An 18,644-nucleotide genomic window follows, 5' to 3' on the forward strand; every position below is an offset into this window, starting at 1 on the left:
AATAGGAAACATAGGGTAAAATAAAAAAATCTGATTCAGAAAAACTTTTTTCTTTATTCAAAGATAGTTTCTAAGACAATGTGGCATGTTTTCTATCATCAGTCTTTAAACTTTACTAAATGAGGATTATGTCAAATGAAGCTCTTTTCTCTCACACAGTAATCATTTCTGTACTTTTGGAGAAAGCATTTGAGAAACATGGCCTGGAACAAGTGATAATTTCTTTGTCATTTTATTATCTTTGGACAGTTTGCAAGTTAGGTACCTCCTAACTTGGGTTGCACTGTGACTGCAGGTATAAAAAAAAACTACTTAAAAATTGGAGTAATGCCTTTTGAGCTTGTCCATTACAATCCCGCTGAGTTACCTTGAGCTAGAATTCTTGACTACTGTTAAGAGAAATTTACAGGCCATATAACTCTAAAACCCTGTCAGTGGAATGCTTTCAACCAGGCCATGTACCTTAACTGGAGAGAAAAGTATTTGCGGGATACTGCTGGGTAATATCACTTCTTGGAAAAGGAAGTTCTTACTGACTTAAGTGGTTAATGTGAAGTGTTTATAGTCACATTGATTACAGCCTAGAGTTTCATTGAAATACAGGCCACAATTGCATGTAACATTCACTCTGTTTTCCTGCTGCCAGTAACTTAAAAGTAAAACTTGTCAGTGCCCACTTACTTGGGTATAAGCAGAAAAGGAAAATGTAAACTTTCCTCTTTTTTTTTAATTTCAAAGGTAAATGTTTTAACACGTAATCCTCCTTTCAGCAAAATTCAAGTTTTAAGCAAATGGTTATTTCACTTGACTCTTAATAACACTTACTTATTTTGCCTTCTTTTTCTCTGTGCTAGTATTACAGAAAATAAGATGATGAGATTAACATGGCTTTTGGACATTACAAAAGCAATATATTTTACCAAGTGACATCTTTCACATGGAGTTGTTTTTTATTAAAAAAGAATCTATGAGAATATGAATGGGAAAAGAATTTTTTTTCATGTGACTGCTGTTAATTTTAAATGCAATGGCCAGTGACTCTCTACTTTGCATTCCTGCCAGATTCTCCTTCTCCCACTGCTGCAAGAACACTGACGCTGGTCGCCAAGTCTGTGCAGAATTTAGCAAATCTGGTTGAATTTGGAGCTAAGGTGAATGTAATTGTACATACGATAACTTCGAACTGTGTTTCCTGTACACTTTTCATATGTTCCTGTTCAATGCATGCAAAAAATTTGTTGCTATTTTCTCATGCAGAATGTATGTGTTCCTCCATGTGACTCTGCATTTAGATTGGTGTTTTCTGTGCTGGAGCACTTAGAAGTTCTCCTGTTTATACTACCATATTGCTAGACATAATGAAAGCTGTAAGTCAAGTGTGCCTATTGCACTAATAAGCCCAAGCTTTCAATAAAGTTTTTATTAAAACACAAAGAGAATGCCAGCAGTGACTGGTCTCAGTTTCCAGGCTAAAACACTGCTAAAAATAAATCTGTTGATTTGAGCATAATTAACATGACTTCTGGCTGGCATGAGAGAGTTGTTTCTTTGACACACAGAACATGGAATGTAAGAGTTAATGACATAACAGGAAAGAAGACACTTGTTCCTGATGATACTTCTGAACATAGAGCATCTGTTCACTGTAAACAGGTATTTAGAGACGCTCACCTTGATGCAAATTTGTATCTGTATGCATAAGAAAAATTCTGAATCACAGGTTCTCAATCTTCTGAAAACAAGAAAATACCAAATTCTGTAGCCTTTTGACTGGCTGCACACCAGTCATTAGAAATACACTTGAAACAAAGGTAACATTATTCCAATTTACATACTCTCTTTGCAGTGTCATTTGCCTGACTGCACTGTGTTCACCTCAGATGTGACAATTATCTTGGCACTGATTTGTTAATGAATACTTCTTAAAATTACTAGGAGCCATATATGGAAGGGGTAAATCCATTCATCAAGAGCAACAAACATCGCATGATCATGTTCTTGGATGAACTTGGGGTAAGTAATTTAAAAAAATATTTGCTGAAGTTACATAGCAGAACTGTAGATGAAAATTTTTTTCCACATCTTACTAACTAGCTCAGCAATGCACCAGCTCCCACATAATTTTGAATGCTTTTATCTGAGTACATTTTTTTAATACTTAAAAATTGCTGGTCTATCATATGGAATTAAAACCATAAGACTTTATGGATTTAAGAAGCTGCAGCAGATTCTATGAGATTAGAAATCTGGGGTAAAAAATACAAACCTTTCAAAAACATGTTCTTAAACCATTACCTTTTATATATAACTTGTCACATGGTTTGGACCAGAGACTGAAATGAATTTTTCTTTAAAAACTATTAGGTTGAGTTTCAGTTAGTACTGGCAAAAGCTTCACACCATGCATTCTACATATTGTAGTTTGAAAGTGAACTGCTGTCACTATGTCCTTTTAAAGTATGTGGTAGCTGTAACAGGAGTTAGGTCATCATGTTTTATATATACATACTTTAAATCAAAGAATTCATTTTAAAAAGTGAGATGAAAAAAAAAGTGCCTAAGCATCCTGAATTAATCCTTTAGAAGTGACCTAGAAGACATCTCAGAATACTTAGTTAGTGTGGCATTTGAGTAAGTCCCAGATAGCTTTTTCTGATTAAATCCCAACTTCTGCATATGATGATACATCAATTTTAAGTTACAGATTTTACATGAGGTCTCTGGTAACTGTTGGTTTGAAAATACCTGTTGGATGGTTCTGCTGTTTTAATTACAGCATTACTGATTTATCATCAGATTAATGAGTTACTTGATAGGTAACAGCAGATTTTGCTAAATTTTGTTGCTCTTCTCTCATTTTGATTAAAAAAAGCTCTTAATGGATGGATTTCCCCTTCATTCAGAGGGTTTGAGTCTCCACATGCTACCTGTAGGTTTCTGGTCAGCTCAAAGGCAGAGCAATACCAGATCTTGTAGTAAGAATCCTCCTAGCACTACAAATTGCAGTATACTCACAAAACACATGCATCTGAAGAGGAGTAAAAAGCCAGAATTCACTATAGAAGGATGGACTGAAGGTTTAGCTGGAAAGACCAAAAGTGGTCTTGGAACCCTACATCTGCTGTCTTCTATTTTGTTGAAGAATGTTCCTGAGCTTCCAGACACTGCAGAGCACTCCCGAACTGACCTCTCCCGTGACCTGGCGGCCCTGCACGAGATCTGTGTGGCACACTCAGATGAACTCCGGACGCTCAGCAACGAGCGAGGGGTAATGCAGGTGAGTTAACACAAATCCTAGGCAGGGGTACTGTGTCCTGAGTTACACTTCAGTACTGGGATTGTTCTGTGGTATTTCTGCAGCAATATGACTGATGATGTATTTCACTGGGAGGTTATTAGCTGTGAAGGAAATATTTAATCCATAGTTTTGTTCCCTTATGCAGCAAAACCTATTAGGCTTGGGTGGTTTTAAGTTTTTAAGTTTCTGGAGGAAGCCTTAAATCCACAAAATTACTGTCTCCTGGCAGACTCTGTGGGTCTTAGTTTTCAGATTTGGATTTTTTTTCAGCTGGGAACCAAATTCACTTTCTTTAGCTTTCTGTTGATACCTTATTTCTGCTTCCTCATTTGCCAGTGCACTTGTATGCTTGGCAAACTGCTGGTAAACTGTTACAGTGTGTTAGCTGTACAATTCCTCCACTTTCCTGTTAACTACAAAGAAACAGGAAGATCCATGGGAGAGGAGTCAAAATCCATAACATCATTTTAAGATTACCCTTATTGGCTAGGGAATCAGACATTTTCTTTTTAGTAATATATTTAAACTACTGAGTCACAGGTCTGGTAGGCTGATGCTGAAAATGCTGCTCAGAGAGGCATTTTCTGTCTCCAGTAGCTAACATGTAGTTTTACTTGACTCACTCTCTTTTACAGCATGTTCTTAAGAAGCTTTTGGCCATTACTGAACTGCTACAACAAAAACAAAATCAGTATTCCGTGTCTAACAACATCAGGTAGCAGCCCTCTACCTGAATTCTGCATGGATCCAGCATGCCCAACATGGCAACTCTCACCAGTATCACTTTCTTCTTGCTCTTGCCAAAAATAGCACACCCTGTCACATTCCCAGTGATGAGTGAACTATGCAAAAAGAAAACAAAGATCCTGTTGGTGAATGATTGTACCAGCAGCTTTTTTTAAGCTATCTGTGCAGGACATTTGCACTTTTTTTTTTTTTTCCACTTGGAAACAGTTTTCACAACCTCTGAGCCTTGGTGTACAGTTCACCTTCTGCAGAGAACATGCTGTGACTGTGTCTAGGACTTTGAAATTTTCAGCACCTCATTTCCATTTTCATTGCCAAAGTTTCTGTTGTCTGATTGGAAAAGAATTATATCAACTGACATGAGAAGAAAGGCGTTGTTCTGACAACCATCTATAACTGGATAACATTTCTTACTGTAATTTCTGACTGGTTACAATAATTGACTTTTGACTGTTTCAACCACTTTTAACTTTTATTTACAGAATTTGATGTTATGGTAGGAACAACCTTTACTGTACACTTTTTATACCATGCTGTTTCTCTTGCTGGAATGATGTTGAAAGAGAATATGCAGAATGGGTCTTGTCAGCTTTATTTTTTTGATGTGCCACTGATTCAGTCTGAATAGTTCTTCCATCAAGAACTGTATATCCAGATAAATCACAATGCTTTTGTAAAATGTTTACAACAGTAAATAATTTGAATTCAGTAATTTTATTGATCATTATATCAGACATGCATGCATTCATTAAACCATTTTATAAAATAGGTATTGTTTGGTCTTTTTTGTACTGTAAGTTTAGCATAAATATTATTTTTATAAGTGGAAAGTTTTTGAAATAAATCAAGCTGCATATATCTAGCTGTATGGAAACTGGCTAACTCTGGCTGCTGTGGAAATTTTTTAGTGTTGGCATTGGCGGCATACTTTCAAGTGTTCACACTCTGTCACTTTTTAAGTGTGAGTCCTCAGACAACAGTACCCTGTCCCTCTGCCTTAATTTGTACATCATTGGGTGAGAAAGTAGATGTTGAAACACCTTGGGTAGGCTGAGATTTAATAAAAAGAAATTCTTCCCTTGAGTGGGGTGACACATTGGCAGAGTGCCAGAGAAGCCCCAATCCCAGGAAGTGTTGAAGGTCATGCTGGATGAGACTTGGGAGAAACCCTGTCAAGTAAAAGGTGTCCCTACCCATTGCCATGAAGTGTTTAATAATTTGAAAAATAAAATATGCTGTTCATTTAGAGTGCATTTCATCATCATCATGTGCTACTTTCTAGGCAGTGATATAATAATAGGGAATAAAAGATTCAGTGACTTTTAAAGTGTTCAAGATTAATGAGATAACCACTTAAGTAATTTTATCATATGAACACTGCCATAAACCTTCATAACACCTACACTGTTTTTCCTATCTATCAGAACTGCCAAATCACTGTCATGTAAAATCAGACACTGTGTTGCCCTGGTCTCCAGCTGGAACAGCTTCCTGAAGGTGAGAGCTCCCAAATATCACATGTATGGCACTGGGCAGACATATGTCATGCTTTTCCATAGTGACAATACACCTGTTTGCAAGACCTTGTTACTAGAGAAGTCTTTTCTTAGGATTGTCCCACAACCCTGCCAAGCCTCTATTGAAGTGCATCTCAGAGGAGTAAGTAAAATAGACCTTTCCATCTGTCCTACTTAGATCTTTAACAGAGTGTATAAAAGGGATTATTTTGTGGATTTAGTTGCTTTGGTATAGGCAACACTACATGGTAAAAACACAAAATGGAAGAAAGAGCTGTCTACCTAATCCACCTTTTACACACAAAATGCAGCAAAGAGAATGAAACTGGGGAACACCCAAAGCTGCATACAGGTGTATGTATTGTAGATCTCTAACAGGGTGTATGGAAAGGAAATAAATCAGCTGGTGCTCTAACAGTACACTGCAGCCACATCAAACTGTTTCTGAACCAAAACCGAGGGCCAGATTTCTTGAAGGAAATCTTGTAGTGTTGGACCATCAGTAATGGATGAAGGTTTAATAGAATCACATCCTACTATTTTAGGAAAGTAAAAAGCTTTACTGACAAGGTAAAAATTAAAAGCACAAAGACTTTATGACATAAGGAACCTGTGGCAGGTAGAGTCACACCTGACGCCAGACAGTAGTGCCTGCAGTGGTAGGAGTCCATCTGCCTTCAAAGTAATGCTGAATCCACAAGATCATCATCAGTCCACTCTTCCTAATAAAAGGAAAAATACACAACACCTTGAGTGATATCTGCATGTGGTGGTGTGTGATGTGTTCCTTATGATCTGGATTTAAGAACATACAGATTCCATGAAGAGAAAACTAAAAAAATATTTTAACTTGGGGCAAGTCAGGCCTTTAACCTTAAAGCTAGTTATCCATACCTGTGCTTACAGTCACAGACACAGTCACAGACACAATCATGTTAGCAGCCCCTTTTCAGCACCTGAGATAGAGAAGCATGAACTTCACGTTGGATAACTATGCAGAGATTTCCTAAACAGTTCATACTGCACTTTCTACTAATGTCTTGTGCTTTTCATGGCTTTGTCACCTTCGCAGCAGAGTCATCTGTGCTCAACCATTACCTTGTATATTTTTTCTATCATTTCAAACTGATGAGCTCGCCATACCACTTCTGGCTTTCATACTGATACTAACCTTCAGCTGCAAACAGTTAAATCCAGAAACATCTTAGAAACAGATCAGAATTGACTGTGCACTTGTAGACTACAGTCCAGTGTCAGCTAACTGTAGGATTAATGAAGCCATTAATAAGGTATGACCAGTTTGCTTACTCTGAAAGCTTCCAAAGTGTTTAACACACTTTCTGCTTTATGTCCCAGCCAGCTCAGATCTGCTCTTTCATGTGGTAATTACTAAAAATGAAATTACACAAGTAGAAACCCAATTCAGTTACATCAGTAATGAAAAATTCTGAGTTTCAGGATCTCTGGCAGTGTACAAGAGTCTATCATTAAGTGCTGTAGGCTATGTGAATATCCTATCAGGTTTTTCCTTTGGAAAATAGTTACCGATAAGAATTAAAAAGAAGCTCCAAATCAAAACTGTCCCAAACCATAGCAGACTAACTAATACAAATTAAACTGGGGCAGGGAACAAGTGAAACCTCCAAAGCTTATATGGAGCTGTTTTCTAAGTCATTGAAGTTTTCCAAGTGCCTGTTTTATAGAGTTCCCAGTTTCAATATACATTTGAAGATTGGCATTTGGAATAAAAACTAATCAAAAGATTGGCCACATTTTGTTGGAATATACCTTCAATGCTGATTTTATTATAATCTTGTTTAAATAATTTTCTTAGATCTTAATTTTACACTGTAGCATCTACATACTATGATAACCTCTAATAGCAGGAGATACAATTCTTGTATTTTATCTTTAGATTTTGAGAGGTGACCCTCTTCAGATGTTAGCACGTTTTTCTAAATGCCACAGTCCAGTTAAAAAGTGTTCTTCACCTCTGCCAGCATGGACTCTCTCCAATTTCTTGTCTATGTTACAGACAAAAGCTCTGGAAGGTGTTCACCTCAGATGTGAAGGACCTTAATTCTGTTTATGTTTGTTGAGTCACCCTCATCAGTTTATTTCTATCTTATTTATATATGGTCTTACAATGCAAAGTACTAGCTACCCCTTTATAACTTATGCAGCCTTTTTAACAAATTGTTTTGACACAAATTTTGTCCAACACTACACTGCTTTGAGCAAGAAACCAAATAAAGTAAATAAGAACTTTCAAAGCACAAGAAACAGCAGGCCTGCATGTTCATTCCCCTCTCCATAAAAGATGGGTGTTCAAGAACACTGTCAAATGCAGGTAAGTATTAAATCTGGCTCATTTAAAGTGGAAGAAAAAAGTTGAAAAAGGTTCAGTCTGAGCAACAAATAAAATCATATTACAGATGTGTAAGTTTATCTCAGTAGCTATTCACTTGTCTTTGCATTAACGGTGACAAAAACCAGGAAAAAATAGGTTTACTGACCTCATCCATTTTGCATTTCTTTGTGACATATTCATCATCTTCATAACCTTTCCTCTTCTTCCTAATCCAGAAGAAAAGTGAAATGCTTAGGTATTTTTATAAGTTAAGACTCTCTTTATTTGACCCCAGGATTACATTATGGATATGCTTGTCCCATAAAAAAATTACCAAAGCCTTGGCATGCAGTTTGCTGGAAGTTCAGGGTGCATATTGAAGTGAAATGGAAAGAAAAGAAAAATCAGGAAGTTCTTTGCCATCCATGTAATTCTTAAGAAAACCTTAAGCCTTTAGAGCATTGTTTTTTAATCACCTGATTTTAAAGGCCTTAGTTCTCATTACATACAGCATCAAGTGGCCACACCTTAGAAGCCACCCAGTATTCCAGTTTTGTGTTATAAAATAGTCAACTCGCCCTGCGAATCAGCACTAAAGAACCTATTTACGTATTACTGAAAGCAGTACTTTGAGTCTTGGATCTCAGCTTCCAGTAGATACAGCAAGCAGGCAAATCTGTGAACATTTAAGGGTTTTCATTTTCCATCACTCACACAGGTAAGAAAATATTAATGTTCATATGCCAATAAAACAGCAGCCTGTTTAACCACATCCAAGATATACTTACGGATTTGTATTAAATGCAAGGTCCAAGCTGTGACACCTCTCTAACTTCTGTTTTAGAGCAGCAACCTCTTCAGGCCTTGGCAGTTCATATTTTTTGATGAGATTTTTCATGGCTAAAATGGCAACAGCATAGCTGTAAGCACACAGATAATTTCTGCTCTGCCTTTCTGTGTTAGGTCTGCATGGCAAGATACTGGTAGTGGGGGGCCTACAGGGGTGGGTTCTGTCAGAAGCTGCTGGAGACTCCCCCCATGCACAACAGAGCCAATGCCAGAGGGCTCCAAGATGTATCAACCACTGGCCAAGGCCAAGCCTATTAAGTGACAGTGGATGTGCATCTGTGGTAAAAGATGTAAAGGACAAAACCCAAATGCCAGTGCAACATGTAAGTGCTGCTAGAAAGAGGAATGAGAATACATGACAACAGCCCGACATACATCAGGGTCAGTGAGGAAGCTGAGGAAGGAGGTGCTCCAGGCACTGAAACAGATTCCCCTGCAGCTTTTGGTGCATCAGCTGTGCCCCTGCATGGAGGTCAACAGGAGTGTGGAGCGTGCAGCTGCACCTGCAGCATGTAGAGGAGACAACTTTGGAGCAGGTGGATGTGCCCAAAGGAGGCTGTGACCACTTGGGAATACCACACTATATAATATACCAAGTTGGGAAGAGAAACCTACACTACAGAAGGTTTACTGGCAAGATTTGTGACCCCATGGGAGACCTGCACTGAAGCATCCTATTCCCGAAGAGGTGCCTCCTGTGTGATGGAACCCATGTTAGAGCAATTCATGAAGAACTGCAGCATGTGGGAAGTACTTAAGTTGTAAAAATTTGTAGTGGACTGTCTCTGGGAAGGGACCCCACACTGCAGCAGGGGAAGAAGTGAGGAGAAAGGAATGGGAACATACGGTAAGCTGCCTACAGTCCCCATGCACTGGAGGGAGAATTGAATCAGGAAGATTCAACTCAGGAGTGAAAATGAATCCAGGGAGAAGGGAGGGGTGGGAAATGTATTATTAAGATTTGGTTTTCACTTTTCATTGCCCAACTCTGATTTGACTGGTGATTAGTTAATTTCCCCCAGTTGTGGCCATAACAGTGACTGGTGAGTGAACTCTCCCTGCCTTTACCTGAGTTCATGAACTTGTTATTTTCTTTTCTCTCGCCTGCCCAGCTAGGGAGGTCAGTGATTCGGCGGTCACTTAGCATCCAGCTGAGGCCAACCCTCCACAGTTGTGAATCACACAACCTTATCCAGTCTCTAGTGTGGCTGAGTACTGTTTATGTCTCAAAGTGAGCCTTGAGCCAACAGTTCATCCTTCCTTCCCTCACTGTAACTACACTGAAACAAGTCTCCACCATCACTGATGCTGGATTTCCTTAAGGCAGAGTTCACATTACTCTGCAAACAAACTTCAAAATACCCAGGTATTTTTTGCAATCAACATTGTACCTGCTGTCCTAAAAAACATAAGTTCCAGTCTTTTTACTATTGCAAATTAAATTTACAAGTTTTCCCCTCTACCACCAGTACTCTGTAGAAGTTCTTTACAAATGCTTGAAAAATTTCCGTCAAACCATCTTATGAGCTGTCTTTGGGCTAAAGCAACCATCCACAATAACTGAAGTAAAGGGTAAGTGATCTCAGCACTCCCTTCCATCTCAGCAGTGAAGTCTGAAGACTCAGTTTTAGAAGACCAGAAAGTAAAGGACAACTTAAGTTTTAAAAATTAAAGGTAAATTGAATTTGTAGATCCTGTCTACTTGTATGGTGCACTCACTGCTCATGTCAGCCAGGCTATTTTCACTGCCACCACTCCCATTTGAAGTGCATACATTAGCTTAACACATTTAGTAACTGATTATTTACTGGGAATTTCACATCACAACCTTTTCACCTTTCAAAAGGTAATAACCAGTGTACTATACTCCCTTTTAGCTCAGCTAAACCATGGCAGTATTCTTAATATTGGTAAAACACACATTTCTCACAATAATGAGGCAAAGCACCTTCTGAGACATCTTATAACTGCAAAACAGATGTGCAGTATGAATACTGGCATATCACATTAATCATTTAACTTACAAAAGGTACCTTCTAGTGGTAGTAGTTGTTATATTCAGGCTTTGCCTGAAGCTCTAATGTTTAAGATACTGTGACTTAAAAAGCAATTTAGTTCTGTCTTACAGAAACCATTACCTAGTTCTCAAAATATATTTCTTACTTTTGAATCAACTGACTAGCATGTATGTTCTGAAAGCATCAGGCAGGTTCTCTGCCTATTAATTTATTTAATTTGTTCATATGCCTTTGTTTAACTTATTTGTTCATTTTGTCTCAGTCTTTTTTCCCCTTCCATCCACATGCTAGGTAGTTAGTTCTATTGTCTGCAGTTTACTTACGCATGCCTTAAGGTGAAGAGAACCCTTTGAAGCACACCTTTCTATCTAAAGCTTTTGTAATTTGGAAGATGTTTTTTCCTCCTTTCGAGATACTCTTTATCAGACTTTTCCAATGTTTACTTACATTTCATGTCATCTAGTAATCTGGATAAGCTTGATTTGTTTTCTTTCAGCATAAGACTTTCTGATAAATAGCTGCAAAGAGACATGAAAGAATAAAATTTTAAAGTGTCATAATAATTTGTGGCAATTATTGTGAATTAATAAAAAAAGCATCATTCCTTACTAACATCTCCTAGAGCTTTATAATTAGACAAGTAAGAACTGTTTACTTAAGTGGTATTAAGTGATAAAAAAGCAAATCTGTCACAGTAAGAAGGTGACAAAAGTATTCCCCCAACCACATAGAAATAACGCTGCCAAATTAGACATTTCTAACACTCATGAAGCTAAGTCAAATTAAGTTTAACATTCCGTGACAACATCACACTATCGTACAATATGCCCACAGGACAAGCGAACAGTACGGTGGTTTTCAGAATGACCAACAGCAGAGCTTGCAAGACAGGCCTGCTTCTTTTGGCAGCTGAAAGCTATTACTAAACACTGTCTTGCATGAGCCTATGGGTCCCTTCCTTTTCCCAATGAGATCGAACTTCTCTTTTGAAAGAACGCTAATGCACACTGCCTGGATAAAACAGACACGAGCAATGCTCCTCACCAATACCCACAACAACCACAGAGTTCTATCCTATCCACCATAAGAGCAACAGCTTTTCCAATTCCAACATGTTCCGTACCACCTCTGCAGCTGCACCTGATTGCAGGTCCACAGAACATCAGCTGCACCATCAGCTCTTCTCATGTCTAGCAGCAAAAACTCAAACAGTAAATAACAAGGTTATAAAAAATATATGCTGCAGACAGGTAACAAAGACTTGAATTCTTCCTGAATGTGCAAAATTCAGACACATTGAGTCATGCAGTATCTGCAAATCATTTTAATTCCTTTTGCAAGCATGGTTTTCTAAATTTTGGGCCAAGCAGTACAGAATACAGATCTAGGAATGAGATCAAGTTTCAAGTCAAAGTAAGCATCTAAATGTTTTTACACAATGAGAAGTCTGAGAAGACTGAGACCTGTGGAGCATACTCCCAACACTCCTTCTTTTAGAACTAGAGAGATTTGAGATACATTTAGAGCAGATGGAAGATTTTATTTTAGAAGAACTTTTTGGATTTAGAGCAGGTGTTACACTCCAGATGCAAAATGCTCACAGGCAGTGGCATGGTATTAAAACATGCCTGGTGCAGCTCCTTACAGCAGCCACCTTAGCTGTTCATCTGGAGAAAAGTGTATGTTTTGTCCTTAAGAGAACTAAACCAAACAAACCACACATTTCAGCAAAGCTGTCAAAGTGTTTGATAATGCCTGCACAAACACCAGTGGCAAGGACACAGAAGGGAAAGAGAAGACTGATTTAAAGCAATGCTTTAGCCCTGGTTCATATCCATGGAAAGTGAACTGTTCCAGCAGCCAAACAGCATGCCCATTAGCTGTCAGCTCAGTGTAATTTCAGCTGACTCTCAGTTTCTACTGTATTTCCACTTCCCTCTGTAACCCTCAAACTGAATCTGAAAGTCCTATGCTGTTCTAATTAAGGGAAAGTCATTGGGATTTTTTTCATAACTTCTGCAAAGGAATATAAAAACCAGGCAGCACCTAACTGCTTTCATCACCTATTTGCAAAAATTAACAGTACCACTGCCATTCTAAAACATAAAGAACACACAAATGCTATCAGTCAGTAAATACAAAATTCTAGTATTTAAGAATGTCTACAGCAAAACAACTTGTTTATGCAAGAAACAAGTAAGAAAGAAAATACTAATAATACTAAGAAAGATAATACTAATATGAGAAAGAAAATACTACCTTTCCATATTAATTCCTGCTCTTGAGCCACTAGATAATATGGCAGTAAGAGCAATCTGCGAGGGAGTGAAGAGCAGATAAGCATCTGTCAGAGCCACTCGGTTAAGAAAGTCATCTGCTGCTTTCCTCAAAACTTCAGGATTTTCCAGCACCGGATAGCGAGTCTATAAAGTAAGGATTTAGGAAAATAAGCAGCTGTTAGTCATTCCTGTTCATGAGCTCAGAACACACAATTCAACAGTATTTTATAAAGCTAAAAAGTAGCCGACCATATTTTTATTCCAAAAATACCCTAAATAACTTAAAGACACAAGTAAAACAACTATCTTTCAGGTATTTGACTCTCACTATAGAAATTAGATCTTTTAAATCACAGGCACAAAAGGAAATAAAGTTTTTTAAGACAATGCATGCCACACTTGTATTGCTTTACTACACAGGGCATATAACCTGTATATGTAGCAGAGAGTATTACCTTAATATCAATTAGAAATCCCTCAAATGGCCTGTATGGATTGTGGATGATGAGATGGAAGTTCAGTTGCTGAATAAGCAGCAGTTCATATTCCAGTATTTGTTCAAGAGCTTTCTCCTGTCCAAGAGGACTTTCTCGAAGGTTGCCAACAAACTGTGCACTGGATACATTAAATTCATCTACTTTACAGGCCAAAAATGCACATGTTAACCTTGGAGAGACAAAAAAACCAAGAAAATCAAACAACTGACATATGCAGTATCCATTCTCCTATCAAGAGTTCTGCTCAGAAAATTTGTGTATCTTTAAAACATCATGTTCTGAACATGGCAAAAGTGTAGTGAAACTGACCATATTTTGTCTTTACTCCTACTTAAGCTCTCAGATTTTCTTTCTTGGTGTTTTCCAGTCTTTACAAATATAAAGATCACACCTCTAATATTCCATTAGATAAAGTAACTCAAGAAGCGTTGACAACTCACATTATTATTCGAGGATGATACTCCATCACTGAGTTATTGAGGTAAAAACGTTTGAAATACATACAAGCTGTTCCCTAAATTGAAAGAAATGGGGAGGGAAAAAATAAACATGGATTCAGAAAAAATAAATATAAGTACATAAAAAGAAAAAAAACCCACAAACCAGACAAGTTTGGATATATATTACAGGCACACAGGATACACTGAGGCACTAAGACACATAACAGCCATTATTTGTCATTAAATATTTCAAAGTCTTTATTTTTGCCTGCAAGAACCTTACACTGTGATTGCCATACAAAATAATTTTATTTTTAAGCATGTTTTGGAAAACGATGCTTAAAACTCCCAACAGTATCTTTATGAAAAAAATTTGGCATTAAAATAAAATATAAAAATCAAAGGCTGAAAAAAAATCATCTTGAAAGTTGCGTGCAATTCCAACCATTTGTCTTTTTACATCAGTAAATTTTGCAGTATGTTTATCAGCATGGAAGCCGATGCTTTTCAAAATGAGACTCTGCAGGGGCTACTTCTCAAACATCAGTCTGGCTTCACAGAACATGCCATGGCAGCGACTGCCATCTTTCAAAGGCATCCTCGAGCATGGCACTCCTCACCACACCTGCTTGAAAAAGGGAGGACTAACAGGGGACAATGTAAATCATACATCTTAATAGCTTAGTGAGAGAGAGGCACAATTTCATTCCATTCTTCAGCTCTTCCGCATTCAAGACAAGCTAAGTTCAAGGTAATTTTGTTTCTCCTTTTAGGTTAATATTTTGCGAGTACATGATCCAGCTTATTTTGTGGTCAGAGAAGCATTAATGCTGGAGAAACAACTGAACGACAGCCCAAATTTGGGACCGTCTCCTTTAGCTACTGGGAGGTTGTTTCTTTGTATCAGAAAACATTACCATCAACCATCTAAGACTATTTTGTTTCTACTCTCTGCTAAAGGGAAACAAAACAATTCAGTCACCCAAGCGAGTTTAAGAGCCGTAAGCAAAAGATCACGATGTAAAACATCAAGTTTTTAAATGGTTAAACGTGTCAGAAAACCAAACAAAAATGATAAAATCGTCCACAGACTGTAGTACCAGAAAAGATAAAAGAGGCTTTAAAGATACCCGCGCTCTCAAGAACAAGCCAAGCAGGCAGCAAGCGAAGGAGTAAGGGAGGGCCGAGGCTGCGGCTCCGTCCTCGCCTGGCTTACCACAACGGACCGCGGCATGGCGGGCTTGAATGCGCCGCAGAAGTCCAGCAGCCTCTTCTCGTAGTACTTGCATAGCGCCAGCTCCTCGTGCGGCTCCAGCAGCACCGGGTCGCCCTGCGGCACCTTGGGAGAAGCAAAGCCGCGCCTGAGTCCGCCACGGTCTCACCGCACCGCGCCGTGCCGCCCCGCTCCCGCAAGCCCTGCGGCCTCGCGAACCTTGCCGCTGGCCGCCGCCCTGACCCGGGCCCGGCGGTTCCCCTCGGCGCGGCGCCGCGCCAGCTCCTCCTCGCCATGGAAGGTCCAGAGCCGGCGCTGCGTGCTGCTGTGGAACATGGCCCCGCAACATGGCCGTGCCCGCGCGCGGCACGCCGGGAGCCGCCTCAGCGCGCCGGGCGGGCCCGGATAAGCGCCGGCGCGGGAGAAGGATGTTTCCGTTTCCTTTTCCAGACTTTTCGTTTTTAAGGACGAGCTCTTGACAAAACTGCATTTCTTAAACTTTTGCGGAATATCAGCACCTTAGTGTTTCTCCTTCGGTTTTATTCAAGTAAACTTGCAGGTTTACATTGCACTTTGTGCAGCCTCACCTCGAATGCTGGGGGCAGTTTTGGGCGTCGCAATATAAGACGGACATTAAACTATTAGCACCCAGAGGAGGGCCACGAGGATGATGAAAGTGTGGAAGGGAGACCAAGGGGCTGAGGTCACTTGGTCTGTTCAGCCTGCAGAAGAGAGGAGACCCCACAGCAGCCTACAACTTCCTCAGGAGGGAAGAGGAGGGGCAGGCACTGCTCTGTCTCTGTGGTGCCCAGGGACAGGACTCCAGTAAATGACCTCAAGTTGGGTCGGGGCCGGCTTTGTTAGATATCAGGAAAAAGTTTTTGACCCACAGGGTGGTTGGCCACAGGAACAGACTCCCAGGGCAGTGGTCACAGCACCAAGCCTGATTGATTCAAGAAGTGTTTGGACAATGCCCTCAGGCCTGTGGTGTGATTGTTGGGGTGTCCTGTGAGGGCCCAGGAGCTGGGCTTGATGGTCGTGGCTGGGTCTTTGCCAACTCAGCATATTCTGTGATTTTCCTCCCTTAGGTTCCTTCAGTAGTCTGCTATCCCCAGATAACCATTAAATATAAAATCCAATTAGGCTTTTAAGGAAGCAGAATTTCTTAGCCTCATGCTTCAGCCATGAATTTTAGATATTACTGTGTAGTATCTAATATTTGTATTTTAAGTATGTGAGGAAAGTATGTAAAACATACTTTTGTGGACAGTCACGGGACTTGTAGTTAACAAGTGTTACCCAGTAAGTTACATTCTTTTAAAAGGAGTTTATGCAGCAGTGAGGACAAATTCTTTTAACACAATAGTGTTTGATCCTTATCTAGGATTAATGCTCTGTCGGTGCTTACTACAAATGCCAGAGATTAATGTGGCTTTGTATTAACTCTCTACATCTGTGACTAATAAGCCTTGTGCCAGCTACTGTGGGAAATTACATAACTTTTCTCATAATTTTTCTAATTAATTCTTTTAATTCTCTCTTCTAATTACTTGTTTTAATTATTCTGAAGCAGTGTAATTTTCCCCTCTGTCATATGCCACTGTAGCCAGCATTTAGCAAGGTTGTTGTAAGCTAGTATTGTGGAAACATGGTTTGGGAAAACTACTGAAACTTTAACTTCTGCTAGAACAAGCGTAATCAACACTTTGATACGTTTCAATGATCTCAGACCTAGAAGATGTTAACAAAGCCTTGGAAGGAGACCTATTGCTGAAATGGGACACAGTTTATGCAAAATTCATGGACCACAAGGACATCTTGCAGAAATTCAAGATAAAGAAGAAACTAACAAAGTCAGTTCAGTACCTTCTCTGTTTGGGAGAAAGATAATAAAAAGATGGAAGAACAAGGCTAATTAGCATGTGAAATGAGAAAACAAACAAATAAGAGATAGAATACTAATTAATGAAGAGAATTATGGAACTTATAGCCAATGATCATTAATTTATTGCCACAGTGTATAAACCGTGAAAAGTTTTGAAGGTGGATATGCATATTTGGTGAAGCAATCTCCACGCACCCAATACGTTGAATAAATATCAGCTTTCTAATGGAACAAACTGGTTGGAGAGTTTGTTTCCTGGTTTTTAGTGACAAAGTGATTCCTTGCAAGCAGACATGGCAAAGGTACTTTTCCTAACTACACAAAAAATAATTATATTATCTACAAAGTCTGAATCCATCAGTACTTTGCCTTAAATACAGCAATACAGCACATCCAACATACCAACAGTTTGAAATCTGACCAAATATGAGTCTCAAGAGCCATATGTACAAAAAATGTCAAAAGGGTGTTGTGCATCTAATTATGATAGTTCTGAATAAATAAATAATGCATATTATTCTAATATTAGGTTTACTGAATGACAATATGTTATTTCACAAAATCACCCCTAGATGGTGTAGGAATAGGAATGAAATTTGTGTAAAGAGCAGTACAGAGGATAAAGCAGATTTTTTTTTTCATTTTTTTAAGGCTCCATTTCTTTTATAGAAAAAATATACTTCCATTTTCTTTCACTTTTCAGAAATTTTGAAGGTGTGTGGGTTTAAGGATACCAAACAACTGTGGACTTTGCTGACTGTAGTTCTTTAACTGGTATCAGCAATTATTAGTGTTTCTAAAATTCAGTCTGAAAGTGGACAAAGGCAGATTTAAATAACACATTTGGAAATGTAATAATAAAATACTCAGAAAAACTTTTGGTAAGTCTGTGACCAAGCTATGAACAGGAATTTACTCTTTCTAGTCCTCTGTTGTTTCTTTCACAATAGCACTTTTCACAACCTCTTTCCCAACAACACAATTTTAATGTATTATCTTGTAGTCAAAGAGGTTAATAAAAAGTAGAAATACCAAAGTGTGATTTTTGTGCAAGTAATAAGGTCTACAAAGAATGGTATTGAATACACTGATTAAGTGCAGAATTAATATAATTTTTTTTACAAAATTCCAAAATATAATTACAAGAACTGAAAGGTCTTTAGGAAACTGAGGTCTAAAGTTTTAACACACATCAGCTTTATTGTGAAATACAGAACCATGTTGAGCCAAGTATGTATGGGCAGCTGTGAAATTAGAGATACAGTCTGAATTATCATAAGTAGCTGTATGACTTATTACTCAGTTGCTCAACTCATTCAAATGTATATGTTAGAGTTCTGTCCTTTATGGTGGTTTTAAACATGTCATGTGCAGGGACATTTGTTCAGAATGATGCAAGTAGCAAGGTAGCCAAGCAAAACTTACCAGCTAATAGAAGCTGTCCAATAGCCTAGGTGTTACGGTGTGTTCGACAATTTCTCAGAAAAATTGCCTGAAGGTGTAAATAAATATCTATCACCTGAATATGGAACACAGTATAATTTGCCTGCT

General features: G+C 38.6%; 2 protein-coding genes across 6 annotated transcripts in view; one reads left to right on the plus strand and one right to left on the minus strand.

Annotated features, from left to right (window-relative positions):
* The window catches only part of RASA1 (RAS p21 protein activator 1), a 61,054-nt gene extending 56,241 nt beyond the window's left edge, over positions 1–4,813 (plus strand). For all 3 annotated transcript variants that reach the window (XM_086868718.1, XM_086868719.1, XM_086868720.1), the window contains 4 exons: positions 1,063–1,151; positions 1,936–2,013; positions 3,143–3,277; positions 3,934–4,813. In XM_086868718.1, coding sequence (XP_086724844.1) covers positions 1,063–1,151; positions 1,936–2,013; positions 3,143–3,277; positions 3,934–4,017 — 386 coding nt within the window. In that variant the 3' untranslated portion in view covers positions 4,018–4,813. The remainder of the gene's footprint in view (positions 1–1,062; positions 1,152–1,935; positions 2,014–3,142; positions 3,278–3,933) is intronic.
* Positions 4,499–17,146, minus strand: CCNH (cyclin H). Of its 3 annotated transcripts, none has more exons than XM_023944794.2 (9): positions 15,428–17,146; positions 15,212–15,334; positions 13,996–14,069; positions 13,514–13,724; positions 13,039–13,202; positions 11,227–11,297; positions 8,701–8,812; positions 8,079–8,139; positions 4,499–6,284 (listed from the first exon to the last, which is right to left on the minus strand). In XM_023944794.2, the coding sequence occupies exons 1-9, from the start codon at positions 15,542–15,544 to the stop codon at positions 6,240–6,242; spliced, it is 978 nt and encodes a 325-aa protein (XP_023800562.1). In that variant the 5' UTR covers positions 15,545–17,146; the 3' UTR covers positions 4,499–6,239. The 3 variants fall into 3 exon arrangements, with proteins under 3 accessions (XP_023800562.1, XP_023800564.1, XP_023800563.1); XM_023944795.2 differs by lacking the exon at positions 4,499–6,284 and adding an exon at positions 6,454–6,518; XM_023944796.2 differs by lacking the exon at positions 13,996–14,069 and having other exon boundaries at positions 4,622–6,284.
* Positions 17,147–18,644: the final 1,498 nt, after the last annotated feature.

Source organism: Cyanistes caeruleus, chromosome Z, assembly GCF_971803275.1.
Source record: "Cyanistes caeruleus chromosome Z, bCyaCae1.hap1.1, whole genome shotgun sequence".
Lineage (NCBI taxonomy): Eukaryota > Metazoa > Chordata > Aves > Passeriformes > Paridae > Cyanistes > Cyanistes caeruleus.

Excerpts from the sequence above, each read along its gene's own strand:
- CCNH (XM_023944794.2), bottom strand. The coding sequence starts at position 15,544 with ATGTTCCACAGCAGCACGCAGCGCCGGCTCTGGACCTTCCATGGCGAG. Across the intron at positions 13,725-13,995 it reads TATCATCCTCGAATAATAAT|GTTAACATGTGCATTTTTGG; the intron begins GTGAGTTGTCAA and ends TGTCTCTCCAAG. Across the intron at positions 8,140-8,700 it reads CTTGCATTTAATACAAATCC|GAAGAAGAGGAAAGGTTATG; the intron begins GTAAGTATATCT and ends CTTCTGGATTAG.